The 17,425-nt window shown below is 47.9% G+C and overlaps 2 protein-coding genes across 3 annotated transcripts in view; one reads left to right on the forward strand and one right to left on the reverse strand.

Annotated features, from left to right (window-relative positions):
• Nucleotides 1-660: 660 nt before the first annotated feature.
• Nucleotides 661-16,111, reverse strand: KCTD21 (potassium channel tetramerization domain containing 21). 2 transcript variants are annotated; one of them, XM_040964163.1, is made up of 2 exons: nt 16,079-16,111; nt 661-3,578 (listed from the first exon to the last, which is right to left on the reverse strand). In XM_040964163.1, the coding sequence occupies exon 2, from the start codon at nt 3,546-3,548 to the stop codon at nt 2,766-2,768; it is 783 nt and encodes a 260-aa protein (XP_040820097.1). In that variant the 5' UTR covers nt 3,549-3,578; nt 16,079-16,111; the 3' UTR covers nt 661-2,765. The 2 variants fall into 2 exon arrangements, with proteins under 2 accessions (XP_040820097.1, XP_040820096.1); XM_040964162.1 differs by lacking the exon at nt 16,079-16,111 and adding an exon at nt 6,422-6,450.
• A 263-nt stretch (nt 16,112-16,374) lies between these two features.
• The window catches only part of USP35 (ubiquitin specific peptidase 35), a 38,916-nt gene continuing 37,865 nt past the window's right edge, over nt 16,375-17,425 (forward strand). Inside the window, exon 1 of the mRNA XM_040964082.1 lies at nt 16,375-16,677. The gene's annotated coding sequence lies outside the window, so the exon portion shown is untranslated. The remainder of the gene's footprint in view (nt 16,678-17,425) is intronic.

A 17,425-nucleotide genomic window follows, 5' to 3' on the forward strand; every position in this document is an offset into this window, starting at 1 on the left:
TGACTTCCATCTTGTGGCTTTGCATGTGTGTCCACTTTTCCTCTGCCACTGCTATCTTGCCTGCCTGCCTGCCTGCCTGCCTGCTGGTCTCTGTTCCATGCCCACCTTGCTTATTCTGTCAAAATCCAATTTGCCCCCAAAGACCCAACTTGACCACCACAAAGCCCGATCTGAGGAGGGCATCTTTTCCCGAGTGTTTTCCCGGCTGAACTTGAATGGTCTGTGGCTGCTCACAAATGCTCTGTAAGAGTTGCTAACCCATTTCCTGCTGGGATCGTCCTCCTACATGGAGGCCACCTGAACACCTCCTGCAAGATCATTTGTTGAATGTTTCTTTATTATGTTCATTTTTTAAAGAGAACAAGAGAGCACACTGTGTGTGCACACGCGCGCACACACACACACACACGTACACACACCTGGTCTGCTGAGGGATTCCCACCTCCACCGACTCATGAAGGTTGAACTCTGGAAGATAGCGGGATGATCCAAAGCGGACACAAACTGGACAGGCTTGGTGAGTTACGCAATGAGCCCAGGATTCAGGCCTGAGCCACCTGTCATTCTAGGCTGGAACTTTGTTTTTTCCCCCTTTAAGAAGATACAAAATCACAGTACCCACTTTTCATGTATTGTCACATACATGATTTCATTTGCTCCTCACAACAGCCCTGTGAGGTAGGTAGGGTTAGGTATGACTACTATGCCCATGTCACAGATGAAGAAACGGGGGTGGCTCAGTGAGCTGAGTGACTTGCACCAAGTCACATAGCAGGTTAGTGGCTTTGCAGGCTCCATATTTTCTCTTAAAGTCAAGCTGCTTGAATTAGGAAGCACCAAAGAGATGGAAAAGGAGGCATTTTAGAGAGAGAAAAAAAGGGGGGCAGTGGTGATTTATGTTTTTTTCTCTCAGATTGTTTTGTTGAGATTGCAACTTCTGCTGTCTGATCTAAAGTAGGTTCTCTTTGAAGGTCTTTCTAGAATGCCATCGAGAATGGGGGCCTGCGACAGCTATCAGAGATTCCAGGGTTCACAGCAGGGAAGAAGAGGCCCTTATTAAGTCTCTAGGGGACCTGGTCTTGCCCACAGCACAGGGTACAAGCTCCTGCCTCAGGGTATAATGACAGACAGCGCCTTCCTTGGTCCGCCTGGCTACCTCGGCTTTGTCTGAGAACCCCTGCCCAGCAGGGAAGACTATGGAACTCCTGGCCATGCCCATACCAGGGATCAGTCATGATTATGTGCAGGTTTGAGGTCTGCACTGCTCATCCTGCACTGGGTGTTGGCTTGTTATAACCTAACTTCTGTCCTACTTCTGACTGCATCAGGGGAGGGCACAGGGATGGAGAGGCTTGGATACCCTCCAAAAGAGGGCTTATGGTGTAGGCCACTGCTGTGCTCCCCACTGCACACTGCCCTCCAAGACCCTGCCTCCTTGCACAGGAGCTCCTCGGGGTGGCAGAAAGCGGTTAAAAGGCAGGTGGAGCCACGGTTGGTGGGAAAGGTGGGTGCAGTGAGGGTCACACACATGAGGAAGGCATAGCACAGGGGACTGATGGACAGGAGTGCAAGAGAGCAAACTGAGCTGCTAGAGCAGCTCCCAAAGGGGAATCTGCTTTCTGAATAATGCTTTAGAGGAAGTGTCTGGCTTTTCACAGTGACTGTTTTCAAGGCAAAGAAACACATGTGGATACAAAGGCAGGGCCATGGCCAAGATCCAGCATGGGGAAGTGGCAGAACAGATTCTGGCTTAACCTAAGGAAGAATCTCCCAACAGTTGCACCTTGCATCCTTGGGGGACACAGCAATCTCCAGAGGTGTACAGGCAAGCCTGGGCCATCACTCAGAGATGCTCAGGCAGAGGCATGCATGAAAGTGCTGGGTGTGCCAGGGCCGTGGGACCACCAAGCAACCACTGAGTTATCTTCCAACCCTGAGAGTTCCTAAAAACTTCGGCTAAATTGACCTGTTTCACGGATAACTCAAATCATGGGGAAAGGGTAACAAAAGTTGGGCATTTGGCTGGCTGACGAAGTGCCTTTCCTTATCTTGTCTCCAGACACTTGCACATTTTCATAGAGACAGCAAGCCCTTTCTACAACCAGAAGTCTCTCAGTTCAGCCTATCCAGAGGGATGGCCCCACCTTCTGGAAGCCTGCTCATTCCTCCAGGCCAGACCATGGTGCAGCTGTCTTCCTGCAGGACCAGGAGCAGAGCTCTGAGAGCACACTGCATTCCAGGCTGGCCACATGTGACTGTCCGGGGTAAACAAGTTCCAGACATTGGATGCATCCCTAGGGAGGGAGGAACAGGTGCAACAGGAGACACCAAGTACTTTCAGTCCTGGGAAACAGAAGGGAGCCTCTTGTTCTTACTCCATTCCCTCTGCAGCAGAAACCCTGTTTGCAGATGGGTAAATGGGGCATGGCTGGTAGGAGAGAGAGTTAGAGCCCATGAGGAAACTGCTGCTCCTTCATCCTGGCCAGAAAGTCCTCTGGGGGCCTCCTCCAGTGGACCTCAGTGGACTCTTCCCTTGTCATGAACTGTCAATCTCTGGCTCAAAATGGCAAGAAAGAAGGTGGCTCTGGTTAGAGGACATGTGAATTCCAAAAGGTGGATTTCATCCTGGGGATAATCAAGTCCTGCTATGTAATGAATGAAGATTAGTAGAGTCCCCTGTCTCACATCATTGGTGAGACACTGCAAGCCTTCAGCTGGCATGCAGTTTCCTGGGACCTCCCAACTCTGGTGTTACTGAGGTTCTTTTACCTGTACCGTATCAATCGAATAATCTTATTATTCATGAAATCCAGAGCATGGGGGTGAGAAGAATCGATGCAGAAGCCGTCACTCAGGGCAATTTTCAGCACTTCCTCCACAAACACCTGGAAGCTATTGATCTGCTTGTTTGCAGGCACCACCCACAGCCTCTTGAGATTCTGCTTGGTGTACTCTTCCTCTGGCAGGCCCTCTACTGTGGCCACCCAGTCCAGGGTCAGATGGTTGGGGTCCTGCAAATGACTGGTGATGGAGGAGAGATTGCCATTGGAACAGTAGAAAAGCTTGGAGCCCAGGAGCTTAAGGAAGAGGCAGGAGGTACTGAAGATGTTGGCATTGAAGACCTCCATGCTGGAGGATGACAGGCTGTAGATCTGGGGTGCCTCGCGTACAGTGAAGTGGACCGTCTGGACACGCTTCTTAAGTGTGATGTTGAGCATGGCGTTCTTCTCCGCCTTGGAGAGCTCTATCTCCTTCTCCTGCAAGGCCTCGATCAGGGGCTGCACCTGGTAGAAGTCAGCTTCCCGGCGGAGCAGGCCCATCTCCTGGAAGTCTTCAGGCAGGTCCAGGTGCGAGGTCCGCAGGAAGTTGAGGATGTAACGGAACACTTTGCCATCACGGTCAATGAAGCAGTTGCCCTGGCTGTCCCTCTTGGTGGGCATCTTCCCACTGAACATGGCACCCAGCATGGAGTCAGGGAAGCTGGTCAGCGTAGCCAGGGAGGTTGTGTAGAGCTTCCCCCCAACATTCAATGTGATGGGGTCAGACATGGCAGGAGGCTGAGGTGCTGGGAAGTATTCCTACAGAGGATGAAAAGTGAAAAATGACTAGTACTGGGCCACATCTGGAGAGTCACAGCTCTTGGTTCTTGTTATAGAACAAACCTACAATCCTAGAACTAATACCTGATGGATAGGAGGGAGAGTTGCCACAGAATGGAAAGCACATTAGATTTATTAGAGAGCTGAACCCATGGGTTCTGCTTGATCTTGGACTATGAACCTTTACAATCTGGGCCAGAATAAGTCCATCTGCTGTAAGAAGTTGTACGGCCTCATGTATTTCATTGGCATAATGAAAGCTAATGAATACACACACTTGACAAAACATACAAACCAAGAGCTGCAGAAGTAGATGACAAATGGATTCTGGTACATCATCAAGTAGCTTACTAAAAGCATGCTCATCATCCATTGTGGGAACAGGTCTAAGAGGGAGGACTTCCCAAAAGCCACTCCACTGGAGTGGCAAATACTTTTATGTCAGTATACTCAAGAGGTTGTTTACGTTGAGACATCTTGAGATATTTTTTCCAGAGCATGGGGGCATGTCAGAATGAGAGATGGATGCTCAGCTGCCTGGTTAATTCTGTGGGTCCCTATGCAATTCTTTCCTAGACTTAGGGGACACTTCCTCACCCCCTTAATTTCAAAGTAAAAAAGAGAGAGACAGAGAGAGAGAGAAAGAGAGAGAGAGAATAAGAAAATAAGTCCTGAAGATAGGCTGAGCTGAAGCCAGGAATCTGGAACTCCATCTGGGTCTCCCATATGGATGGCAGGGACCCACATATTTCAGCCAACATCTTAGTAGTTGTGTATGTATTAGCAGGAAGATGGAACTGAAGGCAGAGCCAAGATTCAGACTCAAATTCTGGGTTGATATGGGATGTGGGTATCCCAAGCAACATCTTAAAGTTATTTATGGGCCTGGTGTGGTAGCCTAGTGGCTAAAGTCCTCACCTTGCATGTTCCAGGATCCCATAAAGGCCCTGGTTTGTGTCCTGGCTGCTTCACTTCCCTTCTAGCTCCCTGCTTGTGGACTGGGAAAGCAGTTGAGGATGGCCCAAAGCCTTGGGACCCTGCACCTGTGTGGGAGACCCTGAAGAAGCTCCTGGCTTTACATCAACTCTGCTCCAGCCATTGTGGCTACCTGGGGAGTAGACCAGCAGATAGAAGATCTTTCTCTCTGTATTTCCTTCTCTCTGTATATTTGCCTATCCAAGAAAAAAAATAAATCTTAAATATACATTTTTTTCCAAAGAGTTATAAACAGAGGGAGAGACAAGAAGAGAGATCTCCCATGGACCATTTCACTTCCCAAATGGCCACAATGGCAAGGACTGGGCCAGGCCAAAGCTAGGAGCCAGGCGCTACATCTAGGTCTCCTACATGAATGGCAGGGGTCCAAACACTCAGGCCATCTTCTGCTGATTCCCTCAGGCCATTAGCAGGGAGTCGAATTGGAAGTGGAGTAGCTGAGGCATGAATGGAAGACTATATGGGATGCCGGCATTGCAGGCGGCAGTTTTACACCCTGTATCACAACACCAGTCTCCCAAGCAACATCATAACTGCTGCACCAAATGCCTGCCCTTAGGAGAGCACATTGATGCTGCAGAACAGGCTTAAGTATCTGCAGTGTCTTATGAGAAGCAAGTCCATGATGAAGTTCCACAATTGGTAGCAGAGAGCTACAAGACCATGGGGGAGGTCTCTACTTTTTCTTGTTGAATATTATGGTGGGTGGTGCATTATACCTGTAATTATAGAGTGGATTGAAATTACGTCTTTGCAAAAATTAAAGAAAAGGAAGGAAGGAGGAGGTTTGAGGGAAGGACAAGAAGAAGGAGGAAGTATGGTTATCTTTTTAGAACTGAACCTATGAAATATGTGGAATCTGTTATCATTATATTAATAAGAATGTAAACATAGAAAAAGCTGCCATGGAAGGGGTGACACTGGTGTGGGGGCTGCCTTTTGGAGGCAGCTGGAGAGATAGGAAGCAGACTCAGGAATGGCCACGTCCTTACTTATTCCAGAATCTTCTTTTTTCCTTCCGGTTCTTTCTTCTCAGGACTCTGCTCTCATGCAACTAGTCTTCTTTCTAGATAATAACATCATTATCTCTCCTTAGTGAACAGTCTGCCCCTCTCTATCAATAACATTGGATTTCAGCCCTTGGTTCTGGAAGGAGGCTCAGTAATGCGCTGGCTCAGGTACTAGAGAAGCTGCAGGCCTTACCTGACAGTTTGGGGGCAGCAGACTCCATATTTCCTTGTTGCTTTGGTGCTCAAGTGCTCAGAGCACTGTGGATGGAGGAAGTGGTCAGCGGCCATGGGGCATTTCTAGAAACCCTTGGATGGGAGCCTAAATTATTTTTCTGCTGGCCAAAGTAGTGAGCACTTGGGACTGCTGTTGTGGCACAGTGGTTAAGTCTGGGAAGCCAATATTCCACACGGGCAACACTTCAAGTCCTGGCTGTTCCACTTCTGACCCAGATTCCTATTAGTGGCCTGGGGGGAAAGTAGCAGAAGATAGTCTAAATGCTTGAGTGTCTGTACCCATGTGGGAGATCAGAAAGAAGCTCCTGGCTCTGGCTTGGAGCCATGGTGGTCATTTGGGGAGGATAAAGATCTCTTTCTCTCTCTCTCTGTAACTCTGCCTTTAAAAGAAATAAATCTTTAAAAGGGGGGAGGGGCTGGCATGGTGGCCTAGTGACTAAGGTCCTTGCCTTGCATGTTCCGGGATTCCACACAGGCCCTGGTTTGTGTCCTGGCTACTCCACTTCTCTTCCAGCTGAGAAAAGCAGTTGAGAATGGCCTTCAAAGCCTTGGGACCCTGTACCTGTGTGGGAGATCCTGTACCTGTGTGGGAGATCCTGAAGAAGCTCCTGGTTCCTGGTTTCTTGCTTCAGTCAGCTCAGCTCTGGCCATTGTAGCCACTTGGGGAGTGGACCAGCAGATGGAAGATCTTTCTCTGTAAATTTGACTTTCTGATAAAAATAAATAGATTTTTTTTAAAAAGAGGGGTGTGTGAAGTACTGAACAAATAGTTCATCAAAGAAGATATATAGATGACAATAGCCCATATAAAAAAATCTGACAATATCAATGAAAAATGAGCCCACAAAACAGTGGTAACTTGTACTTTTTTTTGTGAGAATGCAAAATGACATAATCATTGTGGCAAACAGTTTGGCAGTCAATTACCAAATGGCCCTATGAGACTCCAAGTAGATACTTATCCCAGGGAAATGAAGATGTGCATCCATGCAAAAACATGTGGTCCATGTTTATATCTGCTTTACTCATAACTGGATAAACCTGAGAACTAAAATATAAATAACCTGTGGTATATCCCTACGCTGGATATGACTCAGCAATACCAAAAAAAACCTAACTACTGATACCACTGTAAGACATTTCAAAAGTACTGTTAAGTGAAAGAGGCCAGCCTCAGGAATTTACATGGTGTATCACTTCTTGGCTTTTTCGCTAAGACCAAGTGCGGAAATTTACATGGTGCATGATTCTACCTGTATTTGTGCAACTTTCTGGAAAGGAAAAACCACAGTTAGAAATCAGATCAGTGATTGCCAGGGGTTGGGTTGGGAAGCAGATACTGACCACAAGAGGCTTGGGGGACTATGTTGGAGTTTAATATTTTATAAGTTGATGTGGTCAAATAAGTATATGAAGTTTATTATTTTTTTAAAAAGTTTTATTTTATTTGTTTGAATGACAGGTTACAAAGAGAATTCTTCCATCTGCCAGTTCACTCCCCAAATTGCCCCAACAGCTAGGGCCAGGCCGGGCCAAGAGCCTGGAACTCTATCTGAATCTCCCATGTGAATGACAAGGACCTGAAAACTTGGACCATTTTCTGCTGCCTTCCCAGGAGCATTAGCAGGGAGCCGGAAGAAAAGTAGCCTGGACACAAAATGGTGTTCGTATGAAATGCTGATGGCACAGGTGGCAAATTAATTCACTGCCCAATGATGCTGGCTTCCAAAGATTGCTAAAAGTTCATGTAATTATTATACACCTATGAAAGGTGAATTTCATTATATGTAAGTTATTCTTTCACAAAATGGAAAAAAAATGAAGATTACAGCCTAATAGTAAATCTCATGAAATCAGCTCATACAGTGTATGAGTTGTAACCAGTCACGTACACTGCTGTGAAATTTTTAGCTGTGTAGCTATTGTAGCACAATATAATATATATCATCATATTATGGGCTATGATCATAAAGGAGAGAAAAACTACCTCCAAAAGTTCCAAGACTGTGTCTAGGAAAGAAATTAATAACTGATTTACAAGCGAAAAACCAAATTTTAATTAGATGCACAGAAATTCATAAAATAATACTTTCAACCACACCTGTTTGTTAATCAGGCAACTTTTAGAAAGCCACTAGAGATGGCGGCTGATTGCCAGAGGGACTGATCATGTGAGTAGAGAACTGGAACTTTCATTACTTGCCCCCTCACTTCCAAGGAGAAGGAGGGACTGGGGACAGAATCACCGTGGCCAATAATTTAATCCACCACGTTAATGAAGCCTCCACAGAAACCCACAGTCGTGGTCCCGAGTGGTTCCCAGATGGTGAGCACGTGGAGGTGAGGAGGCTGGAGAATCTGGAGATAGCACGGAAGGTTCCAAGCCCCTTCCGCCAGGCCTGGCCTGTATCAGCTGATATTCCTGAGGCAGGTCTTTTCACAATAAATGGGTAATTTAGTAAGACACTGCTTCTCTGAATACTATGAGCTATTCTTGCAAATCATCAAATGTGAGGAGCAGATCATAGCAACCTCCAATTTATAGCTATTAGGGAATGAATCAGTGAGTGGAAAATTTTTCTGCCTTTCAAATAAAATAAACAAATCTTTAAAAATAAAAAATGGGACTGGTGTGTGGTGGTATAACATGTCAAGCCTTCACTTGCAATGCCAGTAATCCCTATACAAGCTGGTTTGAGTTCTGACTGCTCTACTTTCATTCAGCCTCCCACCAGTGCACCCATGCAATCAGCAGAGGATGGCCCAAATCTTTGGGACCCTACTAGCGTGTGGGAGACACAAATGAAGCTCTTGACTAATGCCTTTGCCTGGTCTAGCCCCAGTGGTTGAGGCAATCTGGGGAATGAACCAGCAGATGGAAGATCTCTCTCTGACTCTGCCTTTCAAATAAATACATAGAAAAAAGAAATCTGCTTTAAAAAAAAAAACTCCTAACATATATAAAAGAGTTGCATGTATTACTTCAGTGTTATTGTAATGACTCATACTGCTGGGACTCAGGACACACCATCTCTAGTTATAACTGGAGAGCCCAGAGCGCTGGCTCCATGGCTAACTCCTCGTCTTGCATGTACTGGGATCTCACATGGACGCCAGTTCACATTTTGGCTGCTCTACTTCCCATCCAGCTATCCACTAATGGCCTGGGAAAGCAATAGAGGATGGCCCATGTGGGAGATCAGGAAGAAGCTTCTGGCTTTGAATCAGCTCAGCTCCACCATTGTGGTCACTTGGGGAGTAAACCAGCAGATGAAAGATCTTTCTTTTTGTATCTCCTCTCTGTAAATCTGCCTTTCCAATAAAGAATAACTTTTTTTAAAGATATAACTGCAGATCAGACTGTGTCGCCTCAGACACTCCTCTTTGACATATTATTTTGGTTATTTGGAGAAACTGCAGACACAACTGAAAAATTCTTATGACGGTGTCATAAAGAAATTTTCATTAGTCAAAATATTTGTATCAGAAAGAGAACTATTTGACTTTTTTCTATATTGCAACGTAAGCTTTATTTCCCATACATGCCCCCTCTTCACTGTTTCTAATTCGTCTCTAGAAGCCCCAAGCCCATTTTTTCTGTAGCTTAAGAAGGGCAGGTGTTTGGTGTTAAAATACTACATGGGAACCTCACATACCGTGTGGGAGTCCCTGGGGTCAAGTTCTGGCTCCATTTCTGATCGAGCTTCCTACTGATGTGCAAGCTGGGAGACAGCAAGTGGTGACTCAAGTGCTTGGGTCACTGCTACTAACATGAGAGACCCAGAGAGTTCTGGGTTCCTGGCATTGGCCTATCCTACTCCAGCTCTGGCTCTTGCAGCCACTGTGGAGTGAACAAGTGGTGAAAGATCTCTGTCTCTCTTTCAAAGAAAAAAATGGAAAAAATATTTAACTGCTATATAAACTTAATCTGCCTTTGAGTCTCATATCTGGGATTTTCATGCTCGCTTAAGTATATAATTAAATTTCTTCCTGTTAATCTGTCTTATGTGATTTAATGCCTAGCCAGCTAAAGTACCAAAACAGGCATAGGCAAGCCTTTTCCCCCTTCCCTGCAATCCTGTTAGCATCTCTATTTTAAAGATGAGGAGGCTAAGGCTCAGAATGGGTAAGAGACTGCTCAGGATAACACAGCTAGTCAGTGGAAGAACTGGATCCAAATCCACGTCCAATGTCCCTGCTGATGTCTCCTTCCTGCTACAAAGAAACGAGAGGGATGCACCCTATTTTTCTTACAGACTGGGATAAACCACCACTGTTGGCTTGGGGCTACATCCACTTGCATCTGAGAATAGGGGCCAGGACCCCAAAACGTCCCCAAGTTACTCCACAGCTGACTCAGGGCAAGCCTGTAGAGCAGTTTAGACCTTCCTACAGCAATTCAGGCTGTCTAAGGATAAAGCAGCAAAACACAGAAAAGTCAGATTAGAAAAGCCAAATGAGAATGTAAATAGTCTGGAAATAGCAGACAAAGAAGGCCCACCACTGTGTGCGTGAATGGAGTTTTTTCACAGGACACTTTCCAAGAGGTAAATCTGAAATGTCAGTTTGCTTGGAAGAGAAACAGGAAGCAGACTGGCCCCATCAACTTCCTTGAGAAAAACCACTGATGTCAAGGCAACACTTTGTACTACAGCACTCCTGTGGCACTCCTCAGGCCAGCTGATGGGGCAGGAGAAGCCAGGGAGCCTGGATATCTGGAACCCTGGTGGAAAGGGAGAAGGTGGCCAGCCTGGCACTGTGGGAAGGTGCAGTTTCAGCCTGCAGCCTGCAATCACCCAGTTGCAACCTGTAATTGTGACATAGAAAACAGAAATCATTGAGAGTAGTCCCTCCTTGAAAGTCCTGCCCTGGTACCCACAGCTCCTGCAGTGCACAGGAGGGAAATGGCTATGCTTGAGTACTCAGTGTGTTTCAGACTGGGACAAGGTGTGACATATGTATGCATCAACTCAGCTTAGCAGTGCTTTAGCTTAGCATGCAATCTCCAATCTCCAAAGCAAGAACTTTAGCTTGGAGAGGTCCTGTTTGACTGCAGCCTGTGCGCTGAATAGAGACCCCCTCTTGGGGACATTCAGCAACCAGGGCCCTTAGGAAAGGTCTGTCACTTGCCTCCCTCCTCTTTCTTACTCAGTACTGTCATACCTGCCATGCTAATTAGATTTTGACCTTGGTAAAGCAGGGGATAGAGAATCAACATTTTCTGAGCCCCAAAGGACAAGCTCATGAGCACAGGGGTGAGGCATGTTCCTGGAGGTTATTTCATTGAAAGGCCACATTTGTGCTGTGAAGCTGGTAGGATTATCATCCCAGTTTTTACGATTATAAAATTGAAGTTCAGAATAGTGAAGACAGTGGCTTAAGATCACACATCCAAGGAGGCAGAACTTGAATTCCAAATCAGAGTTCTCTCCAAAACCCAGGTCTCATCCAGTAACACATCTATGACATTTTATTAAGAAACACAAATCGCGGGTGGGCATTTGGTGCAGTGGTTAAGCCACTGTATGTATGGGACATGGCATCACATTCTGAATGCTGGGCTCAAGTCCCAGCTGCTCGGCTCCCCATCCAGCTTCGTGCCCATGCGCACTCAGCGGGTGATAGCTCACATACCTGAGCCCCTGCCACTCGTGGGGAGACTTGGCTTGAGTCCCAGGCTCCTCCTTGGGTTCTGGCTGTTGCAGGCATTTAGGAGAGTAAACCAGCAGATGGAAGGTCAGGTTCTTTTTCAAATAATATGCATATAAATATTTTAAGAAAAGTAAGCAGAATTTGAATACAGATCTCTTTTGCTTCATAGAATATATCTCAAAATTGTCCTTTTAACATAGTTGAAGTTGGCATTGTGGTACAGCAGGTTAAATCACTGCTTATGACACTGCTAACTCATTTTGGAATGCTGGTTTCAGTCCAGGCAGCTCTGCTTCCATTCTAGCTTCCTACTTATGTGCCTGGGAAGACAATGGAAGGTGGGCCAAGTGCCACTGCCATGCATATGGGAGACTCATGGAGTTCCTGGCTCCTGGCAATGGCCTGCCTCAGCACTGGCTGTTGTGGCCATTTTGGGGGTGAATTGATAGATAAAAGATCTGTCTCTTCTCTCTGTTGTTCCACTTTTCAAATAAAAAAAAACTTCAAAAATAAAATTATAGCTGTTATGCTGTCATAATACTTATCTCAATAATATTTTTCTCAAAAGGTTAAAACAATTTAGGATTTAATGTGGAAGATTAAGTGATATCCTGAAATAATATCTGAAAAGGCAGACATCTTAGTATAATGTTAGCACTTTATAATATATATGTACTACGTATGTAACTTACAATGACCCTGGGACTCAGGCTGGAGTCCTATTATCTTTATTTCATAGAAAACCTAAAGCAGAGGAATGGCAAATTCCTTGCCAGGACTTCATGTGCATATGTGACCAAAGAGTCAGGGCCCGGGGAGGATTAATCCTCTGGAGCCAACCTGGCATCTTCTCCAGCCCGAGCTTCCTTCAGCAGCAGGCTAAACCCAGGCAGAGTTCCCAGCCATGAGCCGTGCACTTGCAGAGGCCCACAGTCGGCATGTGCTCTTCCTGGCAAATTACTTCCTAGGCTACGGTACAACCCACTTCCAAAATAAACGACCTCATCACACTATGAGCGACCTGCCGTGCTATCAGTGAGGTCTAGTTATAGAAATCTCAGTAGTAATCATTATCTATGTACCTGCCTGCTTGTGTATCTATTCAACCCCATCCCACCACCTCCTGTGTCTGCTCATTTCAGGAGCCCAGCAATGACACCCAGCAGCACTGAACACATCAGGCCCTGGATCTTGCTTCTTCAATGTTATTTTTGTTCAAAGATTGATTTACTTTTTTATTGGAAAGGCATATCAGATTTGCAGAGAGAAGGAGAGATAGATCCTCCATCTGCTGGTTCACTCCCCAAATGCTCACAACAGCTGGAGCTGAGCTGATCTGAAGTCAGGAGCCCAGAGTCTCTTCAGATCTCCCACACAGGTGCAGGGTCCCAAGACCTTGGGCTGTCCTCTACTGCTTCCCCATGCCACAGGCAGGTAGCTGGGTGAGAAATGGAGCAGCCAGGACACAAACTGGAGCCCACAAGGGATTTTGGCACTTGCAAGGTGAGAAGGTAGCCACTGAGCCTTTGCGCTGGGCCCTCAATGTATCTCTTAAAGAAACCAGGGCTTCCTGGGAAAACCGATTATTCCAGAACTTTGACAAGAAAAGTTCAAGGTGAGCCTGAGAATTTCTCCTGCCAGAGAATAAAGTAATCGAAGACTAAAAAGGCTATATCAAAAGAACACAGGAGCCGACAAGATTCCTGCTAGTTGTATGTGGGATAATCTGAGCATCCAAAACAATGGTGATGATGAATTACTGCAAACTTAAAAGAAAATGTTTAACGAAAAAGAAAAGTGGCAGAGGAGAGAAGGAATAAGAAACAAAGAGAGGGAAAATGCTGTTTTGTAAACAAGATCCCAGCTAATAAATACAGAAGTAATGGCAAAATTAGGAAATTACCATTGTGCAACTCTGTGTTGCAATTCAGGCAAAGGTCGTGAAGGGATGTAATGTGAAAGGTTCTTAGGAATGTACAACAGCCATGACAAATCATGCTGCAGATTAGGGGAAATGTTATCCTTACCATGGAGACAGCTGGCCAGGACCTTAACCAATAATCAGATGTACTATTCATGGACAGTAGGATGCTGATGTCACATGCCCCTGCTGTGATGCAAGAAGGAGCACACAGGACCGAGCAGGCACACATAACCGGGAATGCATCACTGATGGTTAGTCAGTAACAGGTGGAAGTGTTCTATTTAGGTTAAATTGGTAGTCTGAAGAGACATAATCAATCAAAGCTATGTGAATGTTGACTGGATCTAATTTTACTGTTAAGAATATTTTTTTTTATTTGAAAGGCAGATATTACAGAGAGAGAAGAAGACAAAGAGAAAGGTCCTATATCTGTTGGCTCATTTCTCAAATGGTCGCAGTAGCTGGAGATGAACTGATCCAAAGCCAGAGCTAAGAGCTTCTTTCCGGGTCTCCTTCTGGATGCAGGGTCCCAAGGCTTTGGGCCATCCTCTACTACTTTCCCAGGTCATAAGCAGGAACCTAGATGGGAAGTGGAGCAGCCAGTAATGACCCAGTGCCTATATGTATGCTGGTATTGCATGTGGAGGATTAGCTTGATACACCACCATGCTGGCCCCTTACTCTCCATTTATTTTAAAAAAAATACATACATATATAATTATATATATTATATAAAATTATATATATTATATAAATCATATATTTATTTAATATACAGTATATTTATTTATATATTTATAATATATAATTATTTATATAATATATAATATATTTATTTAATATATATAATTATTTATTTGAAAGTCAGAGAAATTTCTTCCTGTTCAGTCAGATCAGAATTTCCTCTCAGCCCACCCAGATGGATGGTCACCTGCCGAAAGGAAGAGTATTGCATTCTAGATTGAAAAGACCATCTATTTCAAAATACTTTCCTGGGCCCGGTGCAATGGCCTAGGGACTAAATCCTTGCCGGCATGTGCTGGGATCCCATGTGGGAGCTTGATCATGTCCTGGCTGCTCCATTTCCCATCGAGCCCCCTCAACAGTCCAGAGCCTTGGGACCCTGCACCCATGTGGGAGACCTGAAAGAAGCTCCTGGCTCCTGGCTTCAGAGTGGCTTGACTCCGGCCATTGCGGCCACTTGGGGAGTGGACCAGAGGATGGAGGATCTTTTTCTCTGTCTCTCCTTCTCTCTGTAGATCTGCTTTACAAGGAAAATAACTATATCTTTACAAGAAAATACTCTTTGAGTTTTCCATCTGGAATCGAAGGGGGGCACAGCCAGGGGACCACATATTACTGCAAGGAGAACTAAGCACCTGTGTGGGGGAAAGGACACAGCCTGGTGGGGTGCACCTTAAGATAGCACAGCTCGCAGCGCCTAACAGGGCCTCCTAACACACTGGAGACTTCCCTACCTCACCGTGCCAGCCCACCAGGGTGAAGTCTCTTTGGCTCACAACCCTGGGGGTCCCTGTGGGGACACAGCCCTTTTCAGGCCTCTCCATACCCCACAGCTCTATCTCCAGCCCCATCTGGCCCAGGTCCTATGTTTAAGAAGCCTAGGAGTACACCACTATCCCCACAAACCACAGGGCAGGAGAGAAAAGTGCCTCCTAGATGTGTGGACTGTACAGCCAGCTGTGGGAAGACAGGCTGGAGGAAGTATGCCACCTGATCTGATACAGACCCCCATCAACCTCCACCCTCATCCTCTTCTAGAATATTCCTTCACTTCCTAACCTCCGTGATGACTCATCTTGTGGTTCTCTTCAGGTATACATAGCCCATTTCAACCACTTTCTTCCTACAGCTTTCCGGCAGACAGTTACCATTCAGAAACAAAGGGCTTTCAACTCCACCTCCTCCCTCCATCCTCACAGGCCGGCTTGAGGCAACTGTGAGGGGCAGGACTTCAAAACTTGAGTTTCTTCTCTGCAACCTGCCACCCTTGGCCTCCCTGGAACTCAGGGCTAAAAGCAGGGTCTTTGGAGTGTGAGGTCCAGCGTGGTGTGGGGGCAGCTCTTCAGGTATCCCGCCCCTCACCTGTGAACAGCTTCGGTGGCACAACCACAGAGGACAAGAGCCCAGTGAGGTCATGCTGGTGACGCATTCGGTTCAAGGAAGGGACCCTTCACATCCAGTCACAAGAAAGGCGATCCGAGCACCCACAGGTCCCTGCCAAGCGCTGGGAGGCGCCCCGCCACCCACTGCAACCCCATCCAGGGCTGCTGCTCAGCCCTCTGCACCCCTCTCGGAACCCCCTTCTCAGTCACAGACTCCGCCCCTCCGGGACCCCCATCCCACTCCGGGTCCCACCCAAGGCTCCTCCCACAGTCCGCGACCCCCGTAATCCGGGCTTTTCCGACCGTCACCATCACCTCGGCCCCTCCCACCAGCTCCGCCTCGCCCCTTTCCTAGTTCTGTCCCCGCTAGCTCCCCTCTCCCCCGCGGCCACCTAGGTAGCCGGTCCCATTTCACAGATGAGGACGGAGAGGCTGGGGGTAGATGGCCTCTCATGGTAGGGCAGGCGCCAAGGCGGGCCCCGGCCCCTCAGCGGTGCTCCCGGAGCCCCGCGACCACCCTGGCAGCTCCGCACCCACCTCCTGCCCTCGCTCGGCAGCCTCCCCTCCGCAGGCGGCGGGCGCAGCTTGGCGAGGGGGGCGGGGGGCCCGAACCCAGCCCAGGGGCGTGGCGGCTCTGGGCGCGCGCGCTGCCTTCCGGGACTGGTGGTTCTCCCTACGCTCTTTGATGTCTCAACCTGCCAAATTCGAACTACCTCTCCCAGGAAGCACTGCGGCAAATTCCCCCCCCCCGCTCTCCGCTCCGCCCACACCGCGCTCAGGCCAGCTGGCCTTAAAGGGGACGCGACAGAGTGGCAGCTCGCGAGGTGGCCCCCGCTCCGGCTCCGCCCCGTTTCCCGCACCTCGCCCCTCCCCCCCGCTCCGACCTGCAGCCCCGCGGCCGCGCCGCAGCATCGGGCTCCTTAGGCACAGACAGGCTTGTGCAGAGCGAAGCCGGGGAGATCGGACTTTGCAGTGGGAGCAGCAGCCCTGTGGTCTGGGACCTGGCGGAGGGCGACCCCACCCAAGGGGGAGCAGAGGACCCGCCCTGACCTAGCGCGGCCCAGCCTAGTCCTGCCCGGCCTGAGCGCCCCGCCCAGGAGCGGGCTCTGTTAGCAGAGCCTGCTAAAATCCGGGAGGTAAGGGGGCTGGGGGCGAGTGTGAGGGTCGGGGTGGGATCGGTGTTTTTGCGCCCTGGCGTTTCAGGAACCCCGGACTTGTCCGTAGGTCTCTAATAACCCAAGCCTTTTAGACACGAGGGCTAAGCGCATCATAGGTCTTCCTGTGTGACCTTGGACAAGTAGCTACCCCTCTCTGGGCCTCAGCTGCTTCCTTCATCAGTTGTGAATTAAGGTGAACTGGCTGCCTACCTGTCCCTTCCCCTTTAGGTTTGAGGGCACTGGTACCCAGTACCATGGATCTGGCCAGCCTTACAGAGGAGGGGCACCAGTGCCTGGGGGTGCACTGATGTCATTGGAAGGGAGGGTCAAGCTAGGGGCACACACTGAATGAACCAGAGGGGCCCTTTACTCGGAAAAGGCTTTTGGGGTTCCTAGCATCTGGGATCCTGGAGTCCCTCACCTATAAAGGCCCTTGCAAACTGGAGTCCCCAGGGTGAGCGGTGTCAGCCAGGGCAGGAAGCCCGGGCAGGGGCACGGTCAGGCAGCCAAGAGTGGATACAGTGTGTTCCTGAGAAGGGAGCAGCCGCTCCTGCCCCAGCCCTTCTTCCCTCCATCTCTGTCATCTCCCATTCAAAGAGCAGTTGCTTGGCCAGTACAACCTCTGTTTCCAGAGACACCTTGGTCGCCCAGACAGGGACTTCTCAATGCAAGAAGGGCTCCTCTTGCACAGCGCTGTTTGGAGGAAGGGGGGAAAGAGAGAGAGAGA

Source organism: Ochotona curzoniae, unplaced genomic scaffold, assembly GCF_017591425.1.
Source record: "Ochotona curzoniae isolate NIBS_2020 unplaced genomic scaffold, NIBS_Ocur_1.0 scaffold_3223, whole genome shotgun sequence".
NCBI lineage: Eukaryota > Metazoa > Chordata > Mammalia > Lagomorpha > Ochotonidae > Ochotona > Ochotona curzoniae.